The sequence below is a fragment of the Magnolia sinica genome, chromosome 7 (genome assembly GCF_029962835.1).
Source record: "Magnolia sinica isolate HGM2019 chromosome 7, MsV1, whole genome shotgun sequence".
In the NCBI taxonomy this organism is placed as follows: domain Eukaryota; kingdom Viridiplantae; phylum Streptophyta; class Magnoliopsida; order Magnoliales; family Magnoliaceae; genus Magnolia; species Magnolia sinica.
The window spans coordinates 6680851-6704200 of NC_080579.1; the positions used below are offsets into that span (position 1 = coordinate 6680851).

At 42.5% G+C, this 23350-nt stretch overlaps 3 protein-coding genes across 3 annotated transcripts in view; all 3 read left to right on the forward strand.

Annotated features, from left to right (window-relative positions):
• Positions 1–23350, forward strand: part of LOC131251960 (putative disease resistance RPP13-like protein 1) — a 91559-nt gene that overhangs the window by 44528 nt on the left and 23681 nt on the right. The gene's annotated exons all lie outside the window — the stretch shown is intronic.
• On the forward strand, positions 3103–21515 carry LOC131250958 (putative disease resistance protein RGA3). The gene is made up of 2 exons (XM_058251389.1): positions 3103–3252; positions 18103–21515. The coding sequence occupies exons 1-2, from the start codon at positions 3193–3195 to the stop codon at positions 20650–20652; spliced, it is 2610 nt and encodes an 869-aa protein (XP_058107372.1). The 5' UTR covers positions 3103–3192; the 3' UTR covers positions 20653–21515.
• LOC131250959 (putative disease resistance RPP13-like protein 1) lies at positions 3252–6240 on the forward strand. The gene is made up of 2 exons (XM_058251390.1): positions 3252–3501; positions 4251–6240. The coding sequence occupies exons 1-2, from the start codon at positions 3425–3427 to the stop codon at positions 5806–5808; spliced, it is 1635 nt and encodes a 544-aa protein (XP_058107373.1). The 5' UTR covers positions 3252–3424; the 3' UTR covers positions 5809–6240.

The window sequence follows — 23350 nt, forward strand, 5'->3', positions numbered from 1 at the left end:
AAAACAATAGTGATTGGATATCAACCATTAAAATTCTCCTAAGGCCCAATGTACTGTTTATTTACATCTACTCTATTGATTAGGTCATATAGATCCAGATGAATGGAAAAAACAAAGATCAGCTTGATCCAAAACTTTTATGGCCCCCAAAAAGTTTTTAATGGTCGATGTTCATTCAACACTATTTTCCTGTAATGTGGTCTACTTAAGACTGGGATATATCTCATTTTTGGTCTCATACCATAAAATGATCTAGAAACATAGATGGACAGCATGAATGAAATACATACATTAAGGTGGGGCATGCATAGCATTGACCATCGGTTATTGGTTGGTGGCAGGGGAGTAGCCAACGATTAGAGGTGTACACAAGTCGAGCCGAGCTGAGCTTTGCCCAGCTCGTGCTTGACTCGGATAGCTTGAGTCGCAGCTCGTGCTCGGCTAGGCTCGACCTTCGAGCTTGGAACAGTAGCTCATGCTCGGCTCGGCTAGCCGCTCGGTCCAGTTCGAGCCGAGTTCGAGTTGAGTTTTCCGGTCGACCAGAGATTCGTCCGACTAAACTAGAGCCACCCGACCAATGGTTGCTGGTCGGATGGGTTTTACTACTCAGACGGATGCTACTCGTCGTAAAAAAAAATAAAGAGATGGGATGAGAGGACTCACTTTGGGAGATGAGGTCGTACGGACAAATGCTGGAAGGAGGATATTAGCTGGGCAGTGGAGAACGGCAAGAGTATTGAGCGAACATATGACTAATTTGGGTGAAAAGGAGGGAGAAATAGGTTAGGGTCGGGCAATTTAGGCGTTGGACGCTGGTTGGCTAGGGGTGAAAAATGGTTTTTTTTAAAAGCCTTTATAGATGTACTTAAAACTCAATCCGAGTTGAGCCGAGTCGAGTCGAGGTCAAATTACCAAAAACAATGAGCAACAATCTAAACACAATCTTCCACGACCCCTGAGTTTTGGATCTACCTTATCCAAAATGGATAAAATAAGTGAATTTCACTTCTCCAATTCAGATCACAAGCAAGTAAATTCGTGATTAGACCATGTCATCACTAATGCAATGTTGCATTAAATGAGTGTGTGATGATCGCATTCTTGCTTGTCACTTCTCCTGCGTTCGGAAGCGGATTGGCTGGTGTACACCACGCCAGCTATATAGCCGGGGGCATTGATGTCAGCAAGTTCTATCCGTGTCACATAATGAGGTATGTGTTATATCCAAATCATCCGCACATTTTATAAGATCATTATAAAGCTTGAGGCCAAAAGTAAGACAGATATAACAATTAAGTAGACTGCACTGAAAAAAGTAGTGAGGGATTGAACGTATACCATTAAAACCCCTTTTAGGGTTCACAGGAGTTTTGGATCGATATGAAATTTTTTTTCCTCTTCAACCAGGTCTTTGTAACTTTATGAAAAGATTGGATGGAAAATAAACGTTATGGTGGACCCTATGAAATTTTTAACGGTGAAAATCATTATCTTCATAGCTATTGTGGTGTGGTCCAGTTGATCTTTGGATATAATTCAGTTTTTGAATAATACTCTAAAATGATCTCAAATAATGGATGAACGGTGTGGATATAATAAATACATAATTGTGAAGCCCATGTAACTTTGATTTCCTTTGAAGCGTCAGCGCTGGCCTTCGCACGAAACGTTCCTGCACCAGCTGTACTAGAGACAATCCACTTCCCTTGCGTTCTGTGGTGGATGGCAATCCGCGTCGGAGCTTATACAGTGGTGGGCCCTGAGGTGCATGAATGGAGTAGTTTTTTAGTACTGTACGAATAAAGAGATTCGATGTGTCTGATATCTTTCGGAAGCAATGAATGAATGGAGTAGGTTTTTTAGTACCGCGTGAATAAAGAGATTCGTTGTGTCTGATGTCTTTCGGAAGCGGAATGCGTCCTGCCCTGCATGGATAGATTACCGTCCACGCAGAGGTTCCATGGGACCCAACATGATATATGAATATGATCCGTGCTGTCTATCTATTTTTTCCACATCAATTTATATTATAATCAAGAAAATTTTGATAGATACAAAGTTCAAGTGGACCACACTACAGGAAGCAGTGTTGATAATGATACCCATGGTTGAAACATTCCTAGGGGTCATTATGATGTTTATTTACCATCTAACCTGTTGATAAGTCCACGTACACATGGATGAAGGGAAAAGACAAATATTTTCCTGATCCAAAACTTCTATAACTCTTATGATGTCTTTAATGGTGGAAATTCAATACCTTCCGTGTGGTCCACTTGAGCATTGGATCTTCCTCATTTTTTAGTTAATATCTTAAAAAGATCTTTAAAAATGAATGAACGTAGTGGATGAAAATGAGATATCACTATGGGCCACAAAGCCTTGCCTGGACGGATTAAGGCCTAGGCTGGGCAGGACGCAATTTGCTTGCATATCTTTTGACAGTGGAAGCCCATTAGATGGTGACCCAACACCACGTAGCACTGGTTACTGTGGGGCCACCATGATGTGAGTGTTTTATCTGTACCATCCATCTATCTTCCCAGCTCATTTTATTGCATGAACCAAAATTGAGAGACCATAAAAAAAACACTCAAGTAAGCTACACAATGGGAAGAGAGGAAAATGCCTGCCTTTGAATTGTTTCCATGGCACATCCTGACGTACAAGAAGATAAACACAAATATCAGCTTGATAAAAAATTATAGGCACCGATGAAGTTTTCAATAATATTTATTAAATTCTATTATTTTATGTTTTATGGTCCACTTGAACTTTGGATGTACCTAACTTTTAGATCATACGCTAAAATAAATTGAAAAAATGAATGGACAAGGTGGTTAAACTTCCTACCAAATAATAATAAGTTTGGTTTACAGTAAATGCATAAATCATTAAATTTAAATGAGCGTTCAATGCCAGAGTCATCTGAGGTATGGTCCACCTGAGCCTTGGATCTTAAGGAAGTGGCACGTGGCCCAATCTACACCTTCACGCTGAGTAACCAGGGAGATAGGTGGTGTAGGGATCACCTCGTAAACCCGCATACCCTGTTGCCTCTCTGTCCACCTCCATATGTTGAAAGTTCTCTCTGTTCTTCAAAGTCCTACACTTTCCCAATTTCAACACCTCTGTGAACTCAAACTCCTCTCTTCTTCCCATCTACATCCCAAACAAAAGAAGAAAGAAAACATGGTCGATTCACTCATCTCAATCGCAGTGGAGAAGTTCAACACCATCCTCCAAGATGAGGTAGCTTTGGTGGCGTCAGTCACCAACGATATTAAAAGGCTATCCAGTACATTCGAGTTAATTCAAGCTATGCTTGAAGATGCTGAGTCTCAGCGATTGAAGAAGAACAAAGCAGTGACGATTTGGTTGGAGAAGATCAAAGATGTGGCCTATGATGTGGACGACATAATAAATGAGTGGACGACGTCGGAAGCTCTCAGATCACAAGCAGCCGATGAAGGTAACGTGTCCTGTTTCAGCAAGAACAATGTAAGAAGCTTCCTCTCCCCTGTTACTTGCTTAAATCATGTCATGTTACGCCATAGAATTGGAAGTAGGATAAAGGAAGTGAGGGGTAGATTAGATGATATCGCCAAAGACATGAACCAATTGGGTCTTAGTGTAGCTAGTGGAGAGAGGGAGAGAGTGGATACTCAGGTGAGGCAGAATGAAAATAGAAAACGAGAAACAAGCTCCCTAGTTGACAGGCTGTCGATTGTAGGTAGAGAAGATGATAAAAATAAAATCCTAGACTTGCTGCTGAGTGAAAGTAGTCAGGAGGTAACTGAGGTGCCCTTTGTCATTTCTATCGTTGGAATGGGGGGTTTGGGTAAGACATCCCTTGCTAAGCTCGTCTACAACGATGATAAACTCAAGGAGGAGCGTTTCCCCGTGAAAATGTGGGTCTGCGTATCAGAAAATTTTGATGTGAAACAGATTACGAAATTAATGATAGAATCTGCAACAGGGTCTCCTTGTAATCTTGAAGGCTTGGAAACAATGCAAAGTCATCTACGTGAAATCTTGCATTTAAAGCGATTCTTGCTTGTGCTTGATGACATTTGGAGTGAAGATCGTAGGATGTGGGATGAACTGAGACTTCCATTCCAAGCTGGTGCAGTTGGGAGTCGAATCATCATAACCACTCGTAGTGAAAAGGTTGCAGAGGCGATGGGAAACATCCACATGCACAAATTGGACGTCTTATCTGATGAAAAATGTTGGTTATTGTTCAGCAGTGAAGCGCTTGAGCATCGGAGTACAACAGAGCGTTTGGAGTTAGAAGAGATTGGACGGAAAATCGTAAACAAGTGTCGAGGCGTGCCACTTGCTGCAAAGACACTAGGGAGTGCAATGCAATCGAGAAGGACGACAAGACAGTGGGAGCACGTGTTGGAAAGTGAAATATGGAATTTAGCTGATGTCAAGGAAGAAATTTTACCGGCTTTGTTACTCAGCTACTACGACTTGCCTCCTACTCTGAAGCAGTGCTTCACATATTGCTCTATTTTCCCCAAAGATTGGGAGATAAAGAAGGATAAAATAGTTCAGTTATGGGTGGCACAAGGCTTCATCGGCTCCGACACAAGCAAAGATATGGAGGAAATTGGTGGGGTGTATTTTGATGATTTATTAAAACGGTCGTTACTCCAGGATGCAAGAATGGATGATGATGGCAATATATTCGGTGTCAAGATGCATGATTTAGTTCATGACCTAGCACAATTTGTTGCAGGAAATGACTGTTCGATTCTGAAGATGACACAAGGGGCCATTTTTAACCTAAACAAGGTCCGCCATTCTTCTTTACCATTCACTGGCCCAGGTGCATTTGAAGTGACCTCAATTCCATCCAGCTTTTATAAAGTCCATAAGTTGCGAACATTGTTTATCTTCCGAGAGTCAGGCTTATTTGATTCTTCAATAGAAATGTCGGAAATGGAAAAAGTAAGAAGCTGCAAGGTCCTCCACAATCTATTTCATCATTTACGATGCCTTAGGGCATTGGAGATGAGTGGAACTAAGATTTCGAGATTACCTCGCACAGTAGGACAGTTGAAGCAATTGAGATATCTCGATTTGTCTCGCTCAATGATAGAGGAGTTACCCGAGGAGTTGATTGATTGCATAAATTTACAGAGCTTGATAATCAATTACTGTCGTTTCCTAAAAAGACTGCCTAGAGAAATGGGGAAATTGATTAGCCTCAGACATCTAAAATTCAGAGGCACGGAGCTGAAGTACTTACCCAAAGGGATAGGGAGACTAACTTCTCTTCAGACGTTAACAAAATTCATTGTGGGTGGCAACGATGGATGTGAGTTAGGAGAACTGAAACACCTTAACCTCCTTCGGGGACGTCTTGATATATACCAATTGCAGAAGGCGTCAAGTCAGGAGGAAGCCAAGCAAGCAGAATTGAATGAGAAGATGCACCTTCATACTCTCTCCTTACATTATTATTATGAATATGGAGAGGTAGTGGGAGATGAAGAGCAGAGGAGAGCAGAGGTGGTGCTTCAAGGACTCCGACTCCATACAAACTTGAAAGTATTGCTGATAGAGGGTTACAGAGGTTCCAAGTTTCCCGATTGGATGGGGGATCCTTCTTTCTCCAATCTAATCTTTGTCTTACTGTATAATTGCACCGAATGCGAAGAGCTACCACCTCTCTGGAATCTACCCATGCTCCGTAAATTGTGGGTCTTCGGTTGTCCAGTCTTGGCGGAGCGGTACAAAGAGGGAGGAGATGACAGGCACAAGATTGCACACATCTCTGATCTCGACATGTCGTAGTGTGATGATTTGTTGAGCGCTGTGGGGGCGACTTTGATGTATTTGTTTTTATTTCCATGCGGTGCATACATTTTTCCTGCTCATTTTAGCGCTTGATCTCAAAACACAAGAAGATCCAAAGCTCAACTGGACAACACCGCGAGAAACAACAGGGATAATGACACTCTAATGCTTATTCACCATCCAACCTGTTGATAAGGTCACATGGATCTGGTTGATGGAGAAATACAAATATGAGCTTGATCTAAAACTTTCGTAGCCCACAGGAAGTTTTTAATGGTGGGCATTCAATTACCACGGTTTCTCATGGTGTGGTCCAATTGAACTTCAGTTCAGTTTCATTTTTGGGACCATGCCATAAAACGAGTTGGAAAAATGGATAAATGGCATGGATATCATTCAATGGCAGTTGTGTGTTTGGTTTTTTTTATTTTTTTATTTTATTTTATTTTTCTAATTTTTATTTTAATAATTTTAATTTGCAGTCTTGTTTATTTATCTTTTCAATTGTAATGGATGTAATAAGATATCAATCAGTGAAGATTTGTTCCTTGTTGTGTGATATTATGTAATTCTCCAGATATAAGGTGGAAATTATAGTGTTGTAATTCATTAAGAATGAGAAAATTATATGGATGAATAGGGGCCTTTAAGACATTTGTAGACCTCACCATATATAAATGTCTCTCATGTATTTATCCAGAGCATATAAAGGCATACATGTACAGATGTATATAAATGTTCTACACTATACCATCACTGGTTTCCAACACAAAGAAACCATCATGGATTTTAATCAACATGACCCAGCTCAAAAGCATCTCTGTGCTTGGACTTTCTAGTCTACGAAAATCTCATCCTTAGGTAGACTCCAGCAGAAACTTGCCAGAGCACTATAAAACACATACAGAGAGGTGAGCCATCAGAGCATGTGCAATGGTAGGTGTCATTGCTTCCTGCTGCTAGTGGTGGGTTTAATTTGAACGGCAGTGTGGATTCCTCAAAATTATGATAGGTCCCACTGTCCCACGTTCAAAAGGATCTACCGAAATGGATACGTGCAACTCAGGTAGGTTGGGTTGGGTTGAGGGGTCAACCCAAGCCTGTCCCAACCACAACAGGACCTGACCTGACCCAAATTCCAACCCAAGGTGCCCAACCTGAATTCCTCAGTACTTTACTTGTCCCAACCCAAATATGTTTAATTGTTCTCAACTCGTCCTAGCCTGGCCAGTATCTGATCAATTGAACCCAACCCAAATTTGCACAAATTGGGTTGGTATTTTTCAACCTGAACCCAACCTAAAGACCATGACAGGCCTAACTATGACATTCTTTGGATGGATACAAGAGTTGAGGAATGCTTATTTAGTGGGCTAGGCTAAGCCTAATATAGGCCTTGCCTACTCTATAAGCCTTTTGGGTTGGGCTTGAATTTTGAAAATTGAAAATTATTTTGAAATATATGAGGTTCTAAATTCTTGAGTTTCGGATACATTCTACAAATATAGATTTGGGTTAGCTAACCTCAATCGAAATTGAAGGGATTTAGGGCTAAAAGCCGGTCTTTGAGTTGGTGCACCTTATGGATGGAATGGGTCTTGGATACGTACCATGGGTGGGCCCCACATAGCCACCTACTTTGAAGTCTCCACTCTTCCAAGTTGGGTGCACCTTGAGGTGAGACCTGTTTTGGATCGACACCAAGAGTCACCCCATACTCGGCCAAGTCACTCCAAGTCACCGAGTCTTTTAACCATGGGTCTAAGTCAATTTGTCATGCGTGAGTAGGTGAACATTCAAGTCCTTACTCTTGCTCGGGTGGTAGACTCTCAGGAGTTTCAACACCTAGTCAAGGGTTCGAGTATCCATAGGTGGTGAAATTCCACTAGCGTGAGTGTGTAGGGTGTGTGTGCGTGTGTAAAAAAAAATAAAAATAAATAAATAAAAAGTCGTGTACAGGTGAAGTGTACCAATATCATTCAATGCTAAAATCAGCATATATCTGACTACATGTATCATTAATCTCTCATAATCAATGAATGGTTGTCAGGAGTCCACTAGCATTTTTATGACTAGTTAAAATTTCAAAAATCTACTTTGAAATGTGTTGGGATTCCCACCCAAGTATAAACCTTTAAAAGGAACTCCTCCCTTAAAGGCATCTTCTGATGTGCTCTACTTGGAAGAGGAACCTGAAGCAACGTGTACTGTGAAAATCATCAGTTGGTTTAAGTGGGGCCCATGACTTATTATCCCAACCATGATCAAACCGTTCTTATTGCAAATTGGCCATGCCCGTACCTGATTAGAAGATCCAAGTCATCCCATCATTATCAATACTTGAGGTGGATGGGGACCACTCCATTGTGATCCTTTTCTTTAACTGTCCATCATTTGGCTTCCAAACAGAGAGTTCACAAAATCTGATACCCGGTGGCACATATCAGATCAACGGTTAGGATTGTCCAAGCCATTGACCATCCTTATCAAAGGTAAGGACATACACATATCCTTGGTTCCAGATCATATCATTCCATTCCATTCCTTTATTTGGAAAAACCATTCAAGAATATATATATATATATATATATATATATATATATATATATATATATATATATATATATATATATATCTTCCCAAAAAAAAAAAAAAAAAACATGCATTTGATCAAGTGGGCCACACCATAATACTTAGTGGATCCTTACCTTTGACACATTTTACTTTAACTGAAGTAGACTCTATGGAATGGATTATTCATATTGATGGCTGGACTTTATTTTGCTGTGCATGATCCTAATAGTCCATTTGCATGTCAAGGACAGAAAACAAAAGGCTGCTTTGATGGTTGTGAATCTTCATTGCGAACTATATACAGTGCTGTGAACCTGATGGATGGTCCAGATCAATCATTTAAGAGCCCTTTATGACAAAAAGATCCAATTCTCCATCAAACACTAGTGAACTGCCAACTTAAACATGCTAAGGCAAATTGGTGGCATTTATCCAATGGGCCCGTGTAAATGCAACATACCAAGTAACACACTAGAATAATTTAGTAGACTAGCTACCAATTCTGATAACGTAAAGTAAATGTGTCATCATTACAAATTTACCACTATTTAACTAACCACAAGGGATCACTATCAATTTTGCCAAGAAAAGCAAAGGAATTTGTATTCAAACACTTCACATTATTAAAAATGTTATTATTACAATTTTACCATCCATAGTTCAAACATGGGAATAGTCAGTCAAATAAAGATGTTGTCTAGAGACTGATAAAATAATTTATATTCATTGTACATTTCCTTTACCTTAACACGATAACTAGTGAAACAAACAGCCCAAGTGTAATAGAAGTATACAAGGAAGCATGTTATTAGTTGACTGAGGTTTTTTTTTTTTTGGCCTGTGTCACCACTCCCATAATTTCTTGCTTTATTGGGCCCTGCATGGGCCATATTAAGAAACATAGGCTGAATGGATTATTTGAACCAACATAGTGCGTCAATTAATTTGCAACATTGCAAATAAAAATTATATATTTTTCACATTCAACTCCAAAAATAGCATACAATAGCTTATAGTTATAGCAGTATTGAGAACATGGACGATTCAAATCTTTGTACAATCCTAATGCATAAGTAGGGCTGTAATTTGGGTCAACCAAAACCCAACCCAAGTTCAAGTCAGGTTAGATTAGGTCATGAAGGTCCTCAAGTCAGGTTTGGGTTGAAAACATGAACTTTTTGTTTTTTACACCCAACACCCACACCACGGTAGGATTTCACCATAATGGGTACTTAAACCCATGACCTCGTGTTGAAACTCTTGCGGGTCTACCACCGAGGCATGAGTAAGGACCCAATCACATGTATTCCGATTCCGTCAAGTATAAAGAAATTCAGGTTAGGTTCAAGGTAGGCACCTCATGCTGGAATTCGGTTTTGGGTCCTCTTAATTAAGATTGGGTTGAGCTCATGTTGACCCTCAACCCAACCCATGCCACCCAAGTTCTCCAAATGATCCATCTAAATCACGCTGACTTGATCCACATAGACTCTATCACCAAGGCACCCAAAAAAGGCTCCACCATAGCTGGGGCTGAAAGTGGTCCAGCCTATGTCCAGCCCAATAGGGTTGGATTTTTGCTAAGGCTAATGGCCCATATGTTTGGCTTAGGCAGGAGTTTTGAACTTGTTACACCAAAGCTGAGTTGGCTATGTATAAAGGCTCTCTATCATTAGGGATGCAAATTTGATCTTGTGCCAGTTTGAGTGATCATCTTGAGCCTGGCACAACCTTAAGAGGACGTGACCCACGACCCAACCTAACTCAAATTCCAACCCAAGGTGCCCAGCCCGAACTAGACCTAAATTCCTCTATACTTGACCTCACCCGAGACAAATACATTCACTTGTTTCCAATCCGATGTAACCCAAACCGTATTTGCTCAATGCAAGCCCAACCCAACTTTTCTCAAATTGGGTTGATGTTATCCAACCCGAACCCGACCTGGGGACCTTGACGAGCCCTATACATTACAGCACCTTCGAGCCTAACCATTTTGACATTCTTTAGATGGATAGTAGAGAAGTGGAATGCTTATTTATTGGGCTAGCCTAGGCCCAACACAGGTGTTATGGGTTGGGCATGAATTTTGAAAACTGAAAATTGTTTTGAAATATATGAGGTATAATATATTGTTGATGCAGGGGAGGACGTGAGGTCGAGCACCGTCTTCCTCAAGAGGATAACTATTCCGAATCCACGGAACTTCTCTGGACTCCTCACAGAGACTTCTCAAATCCACGGGGAAAGAAAGCAGAAAATAGAAATAAATTCTAATAAATTCGAAATTGATTGATCAATGCTTAAAAACGAGTTCACAACCCTTTAAATAAGGGTACCAAGCAATGGGAAAGAAATTAGAATCAAACTACAACTCAAACTCTTAGAATCCGCGACTTACTATTTATAGACGGTCGTGATGTCTACTAGTGCGCAAGGTTTTCGGCCAAAAATAGTAAGTGTCCTATTTGGCTTCACCAAACCGTTCTCCTAATTATTCTAAGCTCTTTTCACACTGGGCGCAACTCCTAAAGCCCGACAGATGAAGAGTTATAATCAAACTAAAACTTACTATTTATAGTAAAAATGAAATTAAAACAGGGAAACGACCATCGATCAAGGGGTTTTTCGCAATTTTGGGCTGCGCAACCCGGCATAGCGGGGTTGGTTGGCTAAAGTAGCTCATTCTACCCCAAAATCATATATTTTACGTCAAATAACTCATCCCGGATTGCAAGATATGCCCGATCTAAGGTCCGATGGTCCGGATCACTTCTGTCGTCGACCGGGCCTTTTCTAATCCATCTTGGCCATGAAACTGTCCGCGACCCACTCTACATCAGTCCCCTCCACTTCAAAAGAACTCGTTCTCGAGTTCTCATCTTGCGCTGGTTCATGATACTCGGTCATGTCCGCGATGTTGAAAGTCCGTGAGATTGCCATGTCATCTGGAAGATTAACAACATAAGCGTTGTCGTTGATCTTTCGGATGATTGGTACCGGTCCAATTTTTTTATTCTTCAACTTGTTGTACGTTCCGGTCGGAAATCGTTCTTTGCGCAGATGGGTCATTACTTGGTCACCCACCTCGAACACTTTTTGTCACCGATGTTTGTTGGCTTGCTCCTTGTATTTTTCGTTTGAGGCATGTAGCTTGGTTTGTACTTCCACATGAATGCCCACGATCTTGTCAGCCATATGTTCCGCTGCAATACTCATGCCTGGGAGCTTGGGCAGAGGGACCAAGTATAGTGTGTGGCAAGGTACTCGTCCATAAATAACCTGGAATGGGGATTTTCCTGTCGAGCGGTTCACCATGTTGTTGAATGCAAACTCCGCTTGAGACAAGGCCAAATTCCACTGCTTCAGTTTTTCTCCTGAAATACATCGAAGGAGGTTTCCCAACGTATGATTCACAACCTCAATTTGACCATCAGTCTGTGGGTGGTAGGCGCTGCTGAACTAAAGTCGTGTATCGAATCGAGTCCACAAAGTCTGCCAAAAGTGGCTTATGAACTTCGTGTCACGGTTAGAAGTAATAGTCTTGGGAACCCCGTGTAGCTGCACAATTTCTCTGAGGAATAGATTCGCCACGTGTGTTGCATCGAGAGTCTTCTTGCATGGAATAAAGTGCGTCATCTTGGAGAAACGATCTACTACCATGTACACCGAATCCATGCCGCGTTGTGTTCGTAGGAGACCAAGCACAAAGTCCATAGATAAATCCTCCCAAGGGCCGTCAGGCACAGGTAATGGAGTGTAAAGGCCCGTATTATGAGATTGCCCCTTAGAGGTCTGACAAATATAACAACGTTGGACTGCCTTTCCCACATCACGTACCAATTGTGGCCAATAATATCATTCTTCCACAAGAGCTCGTGTCTTATCTCGCCCAAGGTGTCCACTGAGGCCACCTCCATGTAGCTCTTGGATTATCTGTTCCCTTAGCGAACTGTTTGGGATGCACAGTCAATTTCCCTTGAAAAGGAACCCGTCTTACATATGTAAGTCGCCAGGGTGACCTTCTTGGCATCTGACCCATGTTTCCTTGAAGTCGTCGTCATCGGCATATATGTCTTTGAGGCGCTCGAACCCGACAACCTCATTACTCATAGTGACTAACAAAGTTGCACGGCGACTCAATGCATCAACTACTTTGTTCTGTTGCCCTGACTTATGTTTTAGTACGAACGTGAATTCCTGCAAAAACAAGATCCATCTAGCATGCACACGGTTAATTTTAGCTTGACTATTAATGAATTTGAGAGCTTGATGGTCCGTGTAAAGTATGAATTCCCTTTGAATCAAATAATGTCGCCAGTGCCGCAGTGCCTGGACCACCGCGTATAACTCGATCTCATATGTAGACCATTTCTTACGTGCATCACTAAGTTTCTCGCTGTAGAAGGCTACCGGCCTACCTTCTTGAGACAAAACTCCCCCAATTCCGACATATGAGGCATCACATTCGACTTCAAAAAGTTTGTCAAAGTTAGGAAGTACAAGAACCGGGGTCCTGGATAATCTGCCCTTGATTTCAGCAAAGCTCCTGTCGGCTTCGTCAGTCCACTGAAACTGCCCTTTCTTCATGTAATCTGTGATTGGTGACACAATGGTACTGAAATTTTTCACGAACCGACATAGAATGTCGTCAGTCCATGAAAGCTTCGCACTTCGTGAATATTTGTAGGAACCGGCCATTCTCTGATTGCCTTCACCTTTTCCTCATCCACCCGAATGCCCGCGGATGTGACGACAAAACCCAGGAACAATAGGCTATCAGTCATGAAGCTGTACTTTTTTAAATTGAGGTACAACTTATTTTTAGTGAGCACTGGAAGGACCTTCTTGAGGTGTTCCATATGGGTGGCTTCGTCTTGACTGTATATCAAAATATCATCGAAGTAAACCACAACGAACCGCCCAATGAAAGGTTTCAGAACTTGGTTCATCAATCTCATAAATGTGTTAGGCGCATTTGAAAGACCGAAGGGCATGACCATCCATTCGTATAATCCTTCCTTAGTCTTAAAGGTCGTTTTCCACTCATCACCCAACCGTATTCGAATCTGATGGTAGCCGCTCCTTAGGTCCAATTTAGAGAATATTTTTGCACCCTCTAACATGTCCAGCATGTCGTCCAACCGTGGTATAGGAAACCTGTATTTTATGGTGATTTTGTTGATGGCTCGAATGTCGACACACATGCGCCAACTCCCATCTTTCTTTGGAGTTAATAGAGCTGGTACAGCACATGAACTCATGCTCTCTCGAATAAGACCCTTACGGATCAATTCCTCTACTTGTCCCTGCAGAATCTTGCACTCATTCGGACTCATTCGATAATGGGGACGATTAGGTAAACTGGACCCAGGGACAAAGTCGATATGGTGTTGGATATCCCGGATGGGGGATAACCCATCGGGAAGGTCATCGGGCCAGATTTCTTTGAATTCATGTAGCAGGGGCCTTAGTCTTTCAGGGATGTTGGTAGGCTCGAGTTCTTCCCCTTTTACAATTAACGCATAAGTCTGTCCTGTTTCCTTTGATTCTTCCACGAAGTCCCGTATGGTTAAGAGAAAATGACCCTCCACTTTAGAAGTTTCAGGTGGTCCCTCTGGATCCATAGGGGCCAATATAGTCTTCCGGCCGTCCTTGATGAAGATATATATATTATCTCGCCCTTTATGAGTGGCGTTACGGTCAGATTGTCAGGGCCGACCAAGTAGTATGTGACATGCTTCCATGTCAACCACATCACATACTACTTCATCCTTATAATGTTTGCCAATTGAAAAGGATATGGTGCACCGTTCAGTTACCTTTGTTTCGCTGACCTTCTTGATCCAACCGATTGTATATGGAGAGGGATGACGCTCCGTTTTCAATTACAATTTTTCCACCATGACCTTGGAGACGATGTTCTCGCTGCTCCCACTGTCAATGATCACGTCACAAACCTTTCAATTCACCGTACACCTAGTGCGGAAGATGTTATGCCGCTGTGGATGCACTTCTTTTCTTGGCGCATATAATAGTCGCCTCACGACGAGCGACTCGCCGTGGTCTTGCTGAATCCAACCTGACTCATCTGCCTCGTCCTCGGTGGTATGCTCCTGTTCTTCAATATCTGGATCTTCATAAGTGTTACCAGCACTTCTATCATTGGTGGCGAGGTTTGCCACTTTTCGCTGGGGACAAGTATTTGATAGGTGGCCTGATTGGCCACAACGATAGCAGTTATCGGGCCTTGGCCGAGCATAGGGGTTTGGGATTCTACTTGGACCAGCAGCAGTCGATACGCCCCTTTGGGGTCTAGCTTGCCCACTTCCTTGATCTCGGTTCTCAAACGCAGGAGGTTGAGTGCGTGCTCCTACGGGCTCCTTCCCCTTAGGCTGTGCAGTTCCCTGGGGCAGACCTGCCACAGGGATCCTTACAGTAGGATAGGTCCGTGTGCTAGGACGTTCAAGTTGCTCTTCTGCCCGAGTAGCCAACTTGATCGCATCATTCATTGTTCAGACGGACTGCATCTGGACCCGATCCTGGATAGCCATACGTAATTCACCGTTGAATCGGACGACTTGCTGCGATTCAGTCTCGACCAAATCGTTACGCGCTGCCAGGCGGTAAAATTCTTCTGCGTATTCTCTCACCGACCGACTACCCTGTCGACAATTTTGGTATTCTTGGAATAATACCTGATCGTAATCGCTAGGGAGGAATCGGGCACGTAGTGGCTGCTTCATCCGTTGCCAGGTGCGGATTGGTGCTTTCGTCTGCCTGGTTCGCACGAGTTGCAGTTGTTCCCACCAAGCTGAAGCTCCTCCTTTCAACTTGTAAGCCACAAGCTTGACCTTCTTTGCTTCAGGGATGTCCATGTAGTCAAAAAATCGTTCAACTTCAGAAAGCCAATCGAGGAAATCCTCAATGTGTAGTTGGCTATTGAAGCTAGGAATATCAACCCTCATCTTGAATTCTCGATCCGTTCGATCTACTCGATCGCCGCCATGTCTGGGGTGTTGAAAGATTATGTCATCGATTTCCTCCTCACTGGAGCCCCCCTTCCTCAGGAAGGACCCTTGGATGCATTGTCGGTACTATCCTGCGATCAGGGCGATTAATTGGGAGTGGAGGATTGCCACCAAGAACACGGAGTTACCTTAGGTTTTCAGCCAAGAGATCCGCTATGCGGTCGATGGAAGAAGATCTCATCCAGCTGTTGTACTTGAACTTACAATGCCACCATTTCTCTCCTGCCAGCGTGTCACGCATATAGAATATCCGAACCGTCCAAACGGCGGGCCACACCATTATGGTCATTTGGCGCAGGGGAGGACGTGAGGTCGAGCACCGTCTTCCTCAAGAGGATAACTATTCCGAATCCACGGAACTTCTCTGGACTCCTCACAGAGACTTCTCGAATCCACAAGGAAAGAAAGCAGAAAATAGAAATAAATTCTAATAAATTCGAAATTGATTGATCAATCCCTAAAAACGAGTTCACAACCTTTTAAATAAGAGTACCAAACAATGGAAAAGAAATTAGAATCAAACTCCAACTCAAACTCCTAGAATCCGCGACTTACTATTTATAGACGGTCGTGATGTCTACTAGTGCGCAAGGTTTTCGGCCAAAAATAGTAAGTGTCCTATTTGGCTTCACCAAACCGTTCTCCTAATTATTCTAAGCTCTTTTCACGTTGGGCGCAACTCCTAAAGCCCAACGGATGAAGAGTTATAATCAAACTAAAACTTACTATTTATAGTAAAAATGAAATTAAAACAGGGAAACGACCATCGATCAAGGGGTTTTTCGCAATTCCGGGCTGCACAACCCGGCATAGCGGGGTTGGTTGGCTAAAGTAGCTCATTCTACCCCAAAATCATATATTTTACATCAGATAACTCATCCCGGATTGCAAGATATGCCCGATCTAAGGTCCGATGGTCTGGATCACTTCTGTCGTCGACCGGGCCTTTTCTGATCCATCTTGGCCATGAAACTGTCCGCGACCCGTTCTACATCAATTGTGTAACAAAAAAATCGTCTATGCATCAATAATGGATATTCAACACAATAATCTTAAAGGTGTATCTGATTGGAAAGACATTCACGATGCCACGACATATCGAAAATGAATTTTGGTCTTCCGAACCTTACACCCTTAGGAGAAACTCTCAATGAAACTAGGGTTTTCTCTTTTATGTAGATGAGGGGACCAAGACATATATTTACAAGAAAAATGGCTAGAGAAACTTATCCATCACACTTCTCTCCTCGAGAATCTACATACCGTAAGTTTCCATATCTAGCTTAATAACCTTGCTATAAGGACCATGGTTCAAGCGTCTCACATCAAGCCTATTTACAATGGTCATAACTGTAGTAGGCCCACTGAATTGCTCAATCTAAATAATCCAACTGTCATATCTAAACTAGGGATCATATATGACCCACTTAATGGAGTCTTACATGAGGTTCTAAAATCTTGAGATACTAATGCATTCAATAAAAATGGAATTGGGTAGCTAAATTCAATTGAATTTAAAGGGATTTGAGGCTAAAAGCCAATCTTTGAGTTGGTCCACCCCGTAGACGGAATCGGACTTGGATAGGTACCATGGGTGGGCCCCACATAGTCACCCACTTCAAAGTCCCCACTCTATGCAAGTTGGGTGCAACTCAAGGTGAGACATGATTTGGTTCAACACCATGAATCACCTGTGCCTTGGCTGAGTCACAACTCAACTCGGGTCGAATGAGTCAATCCGAGACACCGAGTTGTTTAGCCTTGCGTCCAAGTCAACTTGTCATGGCAAGTAGGTGAGCATTCAAGTTGTGTATTAGGTGAAGTGTAGCAAGATCATTCAAGGCTGAAAGCAGCACATATCTGCCTACATGTACGTACCATTAATCTCTCTGATGAATGGATGGTTGGAGGGAGTCCAATAGCATTATTAGATTTTTAAGTTTCATAAAATTATTTTGAAATATGTGTTTGGATTCCTACCCGACCCAAGTATAAACCTTGAAAAGGAACTCATTCTTTAGCAGCATCTTCTTTTTACCTTGAGCACATGTTATTGTTGGTGATGTGTTCTACTTGGAAGAGGAACCATAATCAACTGATACCGTGAAATCCTCATTGCAAATCATCAGCTCGCTCATGGGGATTTTGACTGTATTTGCCTTGTAGTACAGTAAAAAATTGGAAAGGAAATATAAGTTCAAAATATGAACTCCGACAAGTACTTTTTAGAAGTTTTTCGGACCATCCCTGGCATTTCCAGCTCATTTTTCAGCGGGCCCAAAACAAATGAAGCACATCTAAAAACAGTGGTGATTGACCATTAAAAACTCTCTATGGCCACACAAGTTTTGGATAAGCTGATATTTATTTTTACTTTCATCCAAGTCAGGGACTCACCCACAATGCTGTTGCCCGGGACCTGATCGGTGCTCGGGCTCATGCATCTGATTTGATTTTTGAAGGCGTTCAATCACCACTGTTCAATCATACAGCCATCTTGCTCCTTCGGCAGTTCCTCTGCCTCTCTCGACTCATATCTTCTTAGTTCTATCTCTTCCGTTTCTTTAAAAGTCTTTCCCAGTCTTCGCTTCCTACCATCTACATACCAAAAGAGGAGAAAGAAAACATGGTCGATTCCCTCGTCTCGATAGCACGGGAGAAGTTGAGCACCATCATCCAAAATGAGGTGGCTTTGTTGGTGGGTGTCAAGAACGAGATCGAAAAGCTTTTCGAAACGTTCACCTCAATCCAAGCTGTGCTTGAGGATGCTGAATCTCGGCGAGTGAAGGACAGAGCTGTGAAAATCTGGTTGGAGAAGCTCAAAGAAGTGGCCTACGATGTGGACGACATACTAGATGAGTGGATGACGGAAAATCTAAGATCACAAGCAGCTGAGGAAGGTGATGGCTCCTGTTTCAGCTTCATTGTTATTTGTTTCCTTTCCCCTCTTACTTGCTTTAATCATGTCATGTTCCGCCATAGAATTGGAAGTAGGATAAAGGAGGCAAGGGGTAGATTAGATGATATTTCCAAAGAGACGAGACAATTGGGCCTTAGTGTAGCTAGTGGAGAGAGGGAGAGAGTGGATAGTGAAGTGAAGAAGGACGAAATTAGAAAGCGAGAAACAAGCTCCCTAGTTGACAGATCGTCGATTGTCGGTAGAGAAGACGATAAAAATGAAGTCATAGACTTGCTGCTGAGGGAGAGTAGTCAGGAGGTAACTGAGGTGCCCTTCGTCATTTCTATCGTTGGAATGGGGGGTTTGGGCAAGACATCCCTTGCTAAGCTCGTCTACAACGATGAGAAACTCAAGGGGCATTTCGACATTAAAATGTGGGTCTGTGTTTCGGAAGATTTTGATGTGAAACGGATTACGAAATTAATGATAGAATCTGCGACAGAGTCTGCTTGTAATCTTGAAAGCTTGGACCTGTTGCAAAGCCGCCTTCGTGAATTCTTGCATTCAAAGCGATTCTTGCTTGTGCTTGATGACATTTGGAGTGAGGATCGTAGGATGTGGGACGAACTGAGACTTCCGTTCCAAGCTGGTGCATTGGGGAGTCGAATCGTCATAACCGCTCGTAGTGAAAAGGTTGCAATGGCGATGGGAAACATCCACATGCACAAATTGGAGGCCTTATCTGATGAGGATTGTTGGTTAATGTTCAGCCGCAGTGCATTTGGTGATCAGAGTGCAGAAGAGCGTTTGGAGTTGAAAGAGATCGGACGGGGAATCGTAAAGAAATGTGGAGGCATACCACTCGCAGCAAAGACAATAGGGAGTGCCATGCAGTTGAGAAGGACGAGAAGGCAGTGGGAGCTCGTCTTGGAAAGTGAAACATGGAATTTAGTGGATGTCATGGAAGGAATTTTACCAGCTTTGTTACTCAGCTACTACGACTTGCCTCCTGCTCTGAAGCAGTGCTTCGCGTATTGCTCTATTTTCCCCAAAGATTGGGAGCTAGAAAAGGCTACGATAGTTAAGTTATGGATCGCACAAGGCTTCATCGGCTCCGACACAAGCGAAGATATGGAGGAAATTGGTGGGCTGTATTTTGATGATCTATTAAGACGATCGTTACTCCAAGATGCAGAAATGGGTAGTAATGGCAGCATATTCAGCTGCAAGATGCATGATTTAGTTCATGACCTCGCACAATCTGTTGCAGGAAATGACTGTTTGATTGTGGGGATGACACAGCAGGCCAATCTGAACCTAAACAAGGTCCACCATTCTTTCATCTTCAGTTCATCTATGTTTGAAGTAACTTCAAGTTCATCCACCTTTCATAAGGCCGACAAGTTGCGAACATTGCTAGTCTCCCATGGATCAAGAGTTTTTCCTCCTAAATTGGAAATGTCGCTAATGAAACAAGTAAGAATCTCAATTTGTCTCCACAAATTATTTCATCATTTGCAATGCCTTAGGGCGTTAGACATGACCGGAGCCAAGATTGTGAAATTGCCTCGAACAGTAGGACAGTTGAAGCATTTGAGATATCTCGATTTGTCTTACTCAAATATCGAAGAGATCTCTGCTGGGTTAATTAATTGCGTAAATTTACAGACCTTGATACTCAATGCCTGTGAATGGCTAAGAAAACTGCCTAGAGAAATGAGAAAAATGATTAGCCTCAGACATCTAGAACTTGAGAGGATCAACAATCTAAGCTACTTACCCAAAGGGATAGGGAGACTAAGTACTCTTCAAACATTAACAAAATTCATTGTGGGTGGCAACCATGGTGTGGATGGATGTGATTTAGGAGAATTGAAACACCTTAACCTCCTTCAGGGAAGCCTTGATATAACCCAATTGCAAAATGTGTCAAGCCAGGAGGAAGCTAGGGAAGCAGAATTGTATAAGAAAAGGCACCTTCATACTCTCTCCTTATACTTCAACTACCCCACATACGGAGAGGAAGTGGGAGATGAAGAGAAGAGGAGAACAGAGGGAGTGCTCGAAGGACTCCGGCCTCATACAAACTTGAAAGAGTTGAAGATATGGAGTTACAGAGGTTCCAAGTTTCCTGAGTGGATGGGGGATCCCTCTTCTAATCTAATCAGGATTCTACTGTATGATTGCAGTGAGTGCGAACAGCTACCGGCTCTGTGGAATCTACCTATGCTCCAAGATTTAGGAATGTTTGGGTGTCCGCTCTTGGCAGAGAAGTACAAAGAGGGAGGAGAAGACAGGCCCAGGATTGCCCATATCCCTTCTGTCCGCATTTTTTAACTGACTGATGTGGGACCAGATTAGGTGGTGTGATGATGTGTTGATGATGTGGGGACCACCTTGATGTATTTGTTTTATGTCCATGCATCCATCCATTTTTCTAGCTCATTTTAGGACATGAGCGAAAAAATTAAGCAGATCCAAAGCTCAAGTGGACTAGACTTCAAGAAACAGTGGGGATAATGACACCCAATGTTAAAACATTCCTAGGGCTTACTGTAATGTTTATTTTCTATCCATGCCAACATGTTGAAAAGGTCACCCAATCCTGGATTTTGGAAAAATACAAACATTATCTTGATCCTAACTTTTGTGGGCCCCAAGAAGTTTTTAATGGTGGGTGCTCAATCACCACTGTTTCCTATGGTGTGGTCCACTTGAGCTTCAGATCTGATTCATTTTTTGGTTCATGCCTGAATGATCTGGCAAAACAGATGAATGGCTTGGATACAAAACAAAAACATCAGGTGGGCCTGACAGTGCCCAACACATCACTGTGCCACTGCTGGAGGTGGCGATCGACACCACCTAATCCGCATCCAGTGTCGTGAGCATCGGGTGGCGCTCCATGAATTTGTTTTGGTGGGGGCATTTAATGGCACCACATGAATCTCTTTCTTCATTTTCTCTTAATTATTGAGCTGTGTGCTTGTGTATTTGGTTTTTTATTTTCTTTCTTTTTCTTTTTTTTTTATGAATTAGCTGTCATGTTTTTATTTTCATTTTCATGTGTAATGGATGTAATAATATATCAATCAATGAAGACTTGTTCCTAGTTTTCTGATATCATGTCATTCATGAGAGATCATATCATGGAAACTGTATTGTGTTCTGTTTCATTAAGTACGAGAAAAATACATAAAAGAGGTGGGACCTCTCCGGACATGTAGGAAATCCTTTCAAGTACGTTCACCTTCATCGGATGCTTGTGATCTGAGAGCTTCCATTGTCCACTCATCTAGTATCTCATCTACGTTGTAGGCCACGTCATTGAGCTTTTCCAACCAGATCTTCACCGATTTGTTCTTCACTCGCCTAGTTTCAGCATCTTTAAGCACAGCTTGGATGGAGGGAACGTACTTGAAAGATATCCAAAGATCAAGTGGACCACACCACAAGAAACAGTGTGATTTGAACTTGTACCATTGAAAACTTCTTGGGGGCCACAGAAGTTTCACATCAAGCTGATATTTGTGTTTTCCCTTCATTCATGTCTGTGTGACCTTATGAAAAGGTTGGATGACAAATAAATATCACTACAGGCCTTGGGAAGGTTTCAACTGTGGTTGTCATTATGCCTACTGTTTCCTGTGATGCAGCCCAGCTGAGCTTTGGGTATGATCCAATTTTGGGCTAAGGCTCTAAAAAGATCTGTTAAAATGTATGGACGGGGTGGATAATACACATAAAAATCACCATGGAGCCCACAGAGTTTGCTCAGTTCACAGTGCACATCCGAGGAATCTGGTCCTAGCAGGTTGATGGCCCGGATTCACTCTCAGAAGCTACGTGGGCCCACTGTGATGATGAAGAGAAATGTACCTAGTAAAAAATGAGAAGGATCCAAACCTCAAGTGAGCCTCTGGAGAGGAAAAGTGAGGGAAGAAATGCCTACCTTTGAAATCTTCCCAGGTCCACCTTGATGTTTATCTGCTATTCAAGCCATTTATTAAGTCAATCCCACTTGGATGAATGGAAAGCACAAAACCATTCATAGAGTCACTCCCTCATCGATGAACTGAAAGCACAAAAATCTTATATTGATACAAAACACTTGTGGCCCTTCAATTCGATTTGGATCCTTTTCATTTTTGGTCTCTGCAGCTGCTGCTGCTGCTGAGAGAGAGAGAGAGAGAGAGAGAGAGAGAGAGAGAGAGAGAGAGAGACGGGCCCAGTCGGGCTTCCGGGCTTGCCAGTTGTTTAAACGGAATCGACTCTTAGGCCCGGGCCAGGCCCTCGGGCCTGACATCCAACCCAAGCTCGGCCCAAGGCAGGCCAGGCCCGGAAGCCCAACAGGCCAACCTGCCCATTGATATCCCTATCAATTCCAGACATATAACCGTTATGTAATAATGATGTTAATTCCACTCGATGTAATTCAATACCATTTTATCCCACATTCCAAGTGTTCCACACCTTGATCAACCACAAGGATAGCACAATGAAATTGACACAATCACTGTAACATCGACAATCCATAGCAGTACTGTAGCTCTGTATCTGTTTTTTTTTTTTTAAAGGAAAGAAGAAGAAGAAGAAGAAAAGGTCCGAGGCTATTTGGACAGATGATTTAAACCATCCAATTTTTGGGGTCCTTTGGTGGGTGGATGACTGTTCAAAAACCAAGTACGGATGTGGCTCGTCTATCATGTAGATCAGCCTGATTTTTACTGTACATAATCAATCACAGTGGGGCACACCTTTTGCACAGCTTTGACTTCTTACCATGTGACACATCTGCCGGATAGTCAGGGATACAGAGAAATTTCACATTTAGTGCCTAATGGTGAATGTGTGCAATGATTATAATGATCTGATGGGCAGGACAGTGGATGGACCGTCCCGAAAAAATGTTCCTGATGGGAAAACATTGCCTTTTCATCAGTGTCCTGCTAACACACTTAAGAAACTAAATAAAGGGGGATAATCAATGTGGGACCACATGGCACACCAAGATTGATGGCTAGGATCGCAGTAA